The sequence below is a fragment of the Saprolegnia parasitica genome, assembly GCF_000151545.1.
Source record: "Saprolegnia parasitica CBS 223.65 unplaced genomic scaffold supercont2.154, whole genome shotgun sequence".
Classification (NCBI taxonomy): Eukaryota; Oomycota; class Saprolegniomycetes; order Saprolegniales; family Saprolegniaceae; genus Saprolegnia; species Saprolegnia parasitica.
Window position 1 is genome coordinate 1 of NW_012156548.1, and position 5,840 is coordinate 5,840.

At 59.5% G+C, this 5,840-nt stretch overlaps 4 protein-coding genes across 4 annotated transcripts; 2 read left to right on the forward strand and 2 right to left on the reverse strand.

The window, feature by feature from the left end:
• Positions 1-315: 315 nt before the first annotated feature.
• On the reverse strand, positions 316-821 carry SPRG_15239 (hypothetical protein; the record flags this gene model as incomplete). The annotated part of the gene is made up of 3 exons (XM_012354295.1): positions 316-680; positions 704-728; positions 775-821. Coding segments are annotated over 3 exons (437 nt in total), but the record flags the coding sequence as incomplete, so codon positions are not given.
• A 35-nt stretch (positions 822-856) lies between these two features.
• SPRG_15240 (hypothetical protein) lies at positions 857-1,522 on the forward strand (the record flags this gene model as incomplete). The annotated part of the gene is made up of 4 exons (XM_012354296.1): positions 857-985; positions 1,069-1,206; positions 1,233-1,446; positions 1,512-1,522. The coding sequence occupies 4 exons, from the start codon at positions 857-859 to the stop codon at positions 1,520-1,522; spliced, it is 492 nt and encodes a 163-aa protein (XP_012209686.1).
• A 297-nt stretch (positions 1,523-1,819) lies between these two features.
• Positions 1,820-3,359, reverse strand: SPRG_15241 (hypothetical protein; the record flags this gene model as incomplete). Its single annotated transcript, XM_012354297.1, has 2 exons — positions 1,820-2,863; positions 2,910-3,359. 2 exons carry the CDS (start codon positions 3,357-3,359, stop codon positions 1,820-1,822), a joined length of 1,494 nt encoding a protein of 497 aa, XP_012209687.1.
• A 1,198-nt stretch (positions 3,360-4,557) lies between these two features.
• SPRG_15243 (hypothetical protein) lies at positions 4,558-5,744 on the forward strand (the record flags this gene model as incomplete). The annotated part of the gene is made up of 2 exons (XM_012354298.1): positions 4,558-4,890; positions 4,920-5,744. The coding sequence occupies 2 exons, from the start codon at positions 4,558-4,560 to the stop codon at positions 5,742-5,744; spliced, it is 1,158 nt and encodes a 385-aa protein (XP_012209688.1).
• Between the last annotated feature and the right edge of the window lie 96 nt (positions 5,745-5,840).

Sequence of the window (5,840 nt, forward strand, 5' to 3'; positions counted from 1 at the left end):
ACACACGGGCGCGTGCACCCAAGTGCTCGAAGGCCACGCCTCGGGCATCACGGGCCTCGGCGTGCGCGACAGTGTCGGCCCCAACCTCGTGTCGTCGTCCTGGGACGGCACGGTGCGTATTTGGAACGTGAGCATGGAAAGTTAGAGGATAGATGTAAAAAAGGCGGTTGCCAGTCTCGACGGGGTTGATTGACATGTGTACTTGGTAACGGGAACGCGGTCGAGAAGATTGCCGTACAAGAGCGGTGTGTTGGCGCCAGGATGGCGAGGACGTCACTAGCCATCGGTCGAGCCATTGGCGAATCTTCCGTGCACTGATACGCCAGCGCGTGAAACCAGTCGGTCTCTGCGTGGTTGATGCTGCTCGCGTTCTTTGGGTGGGCCTCGCGCGGGGCAAAGGCCGCCAGCTCCAAGAAGATGGTGCCAAGTGCGCACATGTCGAGGCCAATATTGATCGGCGACGCGTCGCTCGTGTCAAAGAGGCCGCAGAGCTTGACGTCCATGCTGCTGTGGAGGAGCACGCGCTTCGTGTGCAGGCGCCGGTGCGAGACGTTCTGCGCGTGCAAATACGCGGCGCCGGCCGTGATGCAGTACGCAATGTACGCGCGCGCCGGCCACAGCAGCGAGAGCGGGTGCTCGATACCTCCGAGGAACGTGACGAGGTTGCCTTGGTCCAGATACTAGATCGCGACGAGCCCACGACCGCGACGGCGACCGGCGAGTCGAGCCTGCAAGTCCCGTGAGAAGGTGCGCTCGAGGCATCGAGAGGTATACCTCAGAAGCGGCCCCCGAAAGGGCTCCTCTGGCGCCGTTACCGACATCGTGTGCCGTATGTGCCACGCTGCCGTGGTTTGTGATGCAGACGCGGGACCTCTTTGGCATCCCCGGCGACGTCGACGCAAGTGAGCTCCGCGTGCTCAGCAAGGTCTACAGCGCCGGCCTCGACGTCAACTACAAGCTGCTGCACTTCGATTTGACTGACGGTGTCTTTCCTGCATAAGGTTACAGCACCAATGGTGCGGATGCGTCGCCGCGGGCCAAGCGCCGGGGCGGCAACCAGTACGGTAGCACCGAAGCCGAGCGATCGAAGGCCCGCTGTGGGAGATTGCGGCTCGGGATCGAATCCGCATCAAGAACTTTTTCACCGACTATGACCGGATGCGGTCGGGCAGGAGCATAAAGACGCAGTTCATGCGCGCAGTCACGGTACCACGACACCATCGAGACGCTAGCTCCTGCACCGTGTCTTCTCGCTTTGCAAGCTGATCGACTCGCCGTTGCGCCAGAACCTTCTCAACACCAAGTTGGAGATGCGTCTCGTCCTTGCGTTTAACAAGGTGTTCACTCGAAATGTGTCCACCGAACGCGAGCTCGTCAAGGCGCTCGAGGCGACGACGACGATCTCAGAGGCTGCGCAGCCGGCCTTATCGTCGCTGAAACGCTGTGGTCGGCGGCCACAGTCGGCACAACGCCAAAGAAGCGCAAGATTTCTAGTGATTAGTGTGCATTAGTTTACTACTAATCACCGAGTTGACTTGCTATTACCGGTAATTGCGTCCAAGAGGTAGCTCACTACTGGAAAAAGCAGGGCAACTCGCCGTCCCTGCAAGGAACACAGGGAAGAAGCGAGATGAAACTCGTGCCTACCGGAAATGTGGTTGGAGGTATACACTGTAGTAGAATGCAAATATGAAAGTGATATTGTTCGTTATGGAGGCTGGACCATGGGTCATCGGTGCATAGTGTGCCGTTCCGTTGGTCTAGATCCGTAGCCGCTGTACGTTCGCCAACAGCTACTCTTTTCGTTAGCTGCTTAAAACTACTCGGCAGCGACCGGGGCGCTCACAAACGAAGCGACGGCGGCGGCAATCTCGCGGCGTGCCCAGCGCATGTGGCCCGAGTCGGTGGTTGCGTTCGGCGCGTACATGTCGGCGCAGTGGGCCGTGCCTTCGATGAAGATCGGGCGCGCCGTCTTGGTGTTCATGCGCGTCGTGTTTTGGACGGCGAGCACTTGCCATGGGTCGATGGTGCCACTGGGAAAGACGACGTGGTCGACCGTGATGTTGAGCGAGCCGTAGCCACTGTTGATGCCGAGTGTGTCCGGGTGCGCGTGAATCTGGAAGACGCGCTTGCACACTTCGAGGCCGACGTTCTGGAGCGTCTGCGTTTTGAGCGGCCAGAAAGGCGACTGGTTCGACTCGGCTGTCTGAAAGTACCCAAACTCTTTGCACGTCTGGTAAAACCATTGGCGGCTCGAGCTCGTGCCGTCGAATGCCGTCTCGCTGAGCACCTCGATCGTGCCGTTGGCCGTGCCTTCAAAGTTCGAGTCGAGACACGGCTTTTTCGACGCCGTCTGGACAAATACGGCAAGCTGCGCGAGCGAGTCGTTGCTCTTCGCAAAAATGTTGCACACGTCCTTGAGCGTCGGGCCTGCGTAAATACCGTTGTACTGGGACACGCTCTGGAAGAGTGACATGACGGACGTCTCAAAGACCGAGTCGTCAAACTCGTTCTTCATGGGCGTGCACGGGTGGAAGAGCTCGTTGAGCTTTTGCCGACCTTCGCGGCCGCCGTCGAGAAGGCCATGCAGGGCCACCATGGCCTGCTCGACCGCGCGGTAGCACTCGCCGCCGCCAAAATACCGAAGACCGTTCCCGACAACTTCCATGTACTCGGGAAAGTTCTCTTTGGCCCAAAGCGGCGCCGAGCTCGCGACGCTGCCGGCGACGAGCGACGGGTACTTGAGCTTGAACCACGCTGCGAGCGCACCGGGGTAGCTTCCGCCAAATGCGACCCACTTGCTTTGGCCGAGGCCGTAGACGCCCGTGAGGTAGTTGTGGATGCGAGCGAGGTCGAAGAGCGCCTGAGAGTTTAGCTTGCGAGTGCGAAGACAAAAGCTAAGGAAGTACCTGCTGGCTCGAGAGATACTGCAGGTTCGCCGTACTCATGTCTGGCGTCGGATACGACTTGCCGTAGAAGCGGTGCTCGACGGCCACCATGAGCGCGCGGTGCGACTTGGCGAGCGTGTGGATGTAGTTGCGGCTCGAGAGCGCCGACGCCGAGAGCGGGCCCTCGCCGCCAATGTACAGAAAGACCGGGTAGCCCTCACCGGCCCAGAACTCGTCGTTGACAAAGTAGCGCTGGTTCCAGTGCTTGCGCGCCGCGACAGGCGCAAAGTGGTCGAGGACTGCTTCGGTGTAGTTGTGCTCGGTCACGGCCGGGATCCAGTTGTTGTTCGGGTCGTACTGGATGTGATGGGCGTGGCCGCGGAAGCTCTCGAGGTGGTGGCGCGTCGCATGGACCGACGTCAGCGCGCAGAGGGTGCTCAGTGCGAGGACCGAGAGGCAGGCACGGGCCATGATGATCGTTCGTCTCCTTGCCGATTGCCAAATGACACTCATCACCTCCCCGGCTCCAACTCAATGGAAAGTGCAATTGAGTATCTATACAAGGTGTTTGTATGTGAGGATGCAATTGAGTTTTCAAGCAGCCGATTGGCCAGCTGCGTTGAAGTAGCTACGCGACCATGAGGTACGGATGGCAGCGATCTTTCCGGCGCGTCGCCACCACACGTTTGGTTGACGACGTGTTGAGCGCTATAGACTACGGAGCTGCGTTGGACGAGTGACGTGATGATAGCACACAAATACGATGTCCTCGGAGCTGTTTTCCAATCGAAAAAAGTCGTCGAGCGCTTCGAGACGCCGTCACCGTCGTGCATCCATTCCAATTTGGCTTCGACTCAGTTCACGCACCTTCTGCATTCTGGAATCAACCACCATACAAGGTTTTGAGATTGAGCTTGGTGGTCGTGGACGATGATCCGAGTGAAGTTTAGCTTTACACCACATTGAGAAATGGCACAATATGCTTACTCCACCTCGGAGGATGGAGGATGGATGCTAGTATCATCCTACCACACTCTGTCGTTTGCTGCTTCAAGAGGCTTCAAGAGGTCTTCTTGACTCCGTATTACTTATCGTCAACCACCGTTCCTGAATGCCTGAATGCATCCGATCAAACTCCTCTTAAACTATTCGACTCGATGGGTTTAACTTTGTTCCACACGCAGGTGCGCGGTGCATGTGTGCCAGCGAATTGCGGTGGTGGCATTTGAACACAAATCCATCCAAGGAAGGTCGTAGGTACCAGTACTCAGTAGCCGCCCAAAAGGGATACCATTCGGATCGCGGTCCGATGCGTCCCTGTCCATGCAGCTCTCGGGGTGCTGATGTTGCATGGAGCCTACCTGCTATACCATAGTCGCGCTATGTGATGCTCTTCGACACAAGCTCTCGATGGTTCGACGCGCTCGGAGTTGGTGATTTGCGCCGATGACGCGGGCCACGTGATTTCAACGCTTACGCGTAAATCGGGCTATAGGTGGTATATATGGCGTGCAGGTAGTTATTCGTGGCAGTGTGGTCCAGTTGCGATCTTGCCGCATCCGGATACGGCGGCGCTTGAACTTGGGGTGTTGAGTAAACTGCTGTGTCGAGTCGAACTGGCGGCGGCGGATCCTCGGACGCACTTCTCAATCTCGCACCTCGCAGCAGCATGACCAACATCTTTGTCGTCGCGGCCAAGCGCACGCCCTTTGGCGCCTTTGGCGGCAAGTTCAAGTCGGTCTCGGCCACGGACCTCTGCGCACACGCGACCAAGGCGGCGCTGCAGTCGGCCAACCTTGACCCGAAGCTCGTCGACACGGTCATCGTCGGCAACGTCGCGCAGACGTCCAAGGATGCTGCGTACATTGCGCGCCACGTCCAGCTCAAGGCGGGCATGTCGATTGAGAAGCCGGCGCTCACGATCAACCGCCTCTGCGGCTCGGGCTTCCAGAGCATTGTCAACGGCATGCAGGAGATCCAGCTCGGCGACGCGTCGATCGCGGTTGCGGCGGCGCGGAAAACATGTCGCAGGCGCCTCTGGTGGCCTACGGTGACAAGGCGCGCTTCGGCGTCGGTCTTGGCGCGGGCTTGAACCTCGAGGACTCGCTCTGGTCGGCGCTCACCGACTCGTACGCCAAGTGCGCGATGGGCATCACGGCCGAGAACCTCGGCGCCAAGTTTGACATTACGCGCGAGCAGTGCGACGAGTTTGCGCTGCGCTCGCAGACGCTCTGGGCCAAGGCCAACGAGGCCGGCGTCTTCAAGGACGAGATCGCGCCCTTTGAGATCAAGGTCAAGGGCAAGATGGAGACGGTCGACACGGACGAGCACCCGCGTGGCACGACGCTCGAGAAGCTCGCCAAGCTCAAGCCCGTCTTCAAGGAGAACGGCCTCGTCTCGGCTGGTAACGCGTCGGGTATCTCGGATGGTGCCGGCTCGGTCGTCCTCGCGAGCGAGGAGGCGGTCAAGAAGTACGGCCTCAAGCCGCTTGCGCGCGTCGTCTCGTACGGCGTCGTCGGCGTCGATCCGTCCATCATGGGCATTGGCCCGGTCCCGGCCATTGAGCAGGCGCTCAAGCGCGCCAACTTGAAGCTCGACGACATTGGCCTCGTCGAGATCAACGAGGCGTTTGCGGCGCAGTACCTCTCGTGCGTCAAGGCGCTCGGCGTCGACCCGGAGAAGGGCAACGTCAACGGCGGTGCTATCGCGCTCGGCCATCCGCTCGGCGCGTCCGGCTCGCGCATCATGGCGCACCTCACGCACGCCCTTCCTCGCACGGGCACCAAGTACGGCATTGGCGCGGCCTGCATTGGCGGCGGCCAGGGCATTGCCATCATCTTGGAAAACGTCCAGTAAATCCATGTCATGTCTCGTAGTATACTCTTCTCTTGTTTGATGAGCAGCGACATGGACAGAGCATATAGCGCGATGTGGGATCGGCTGGCTTGGAAC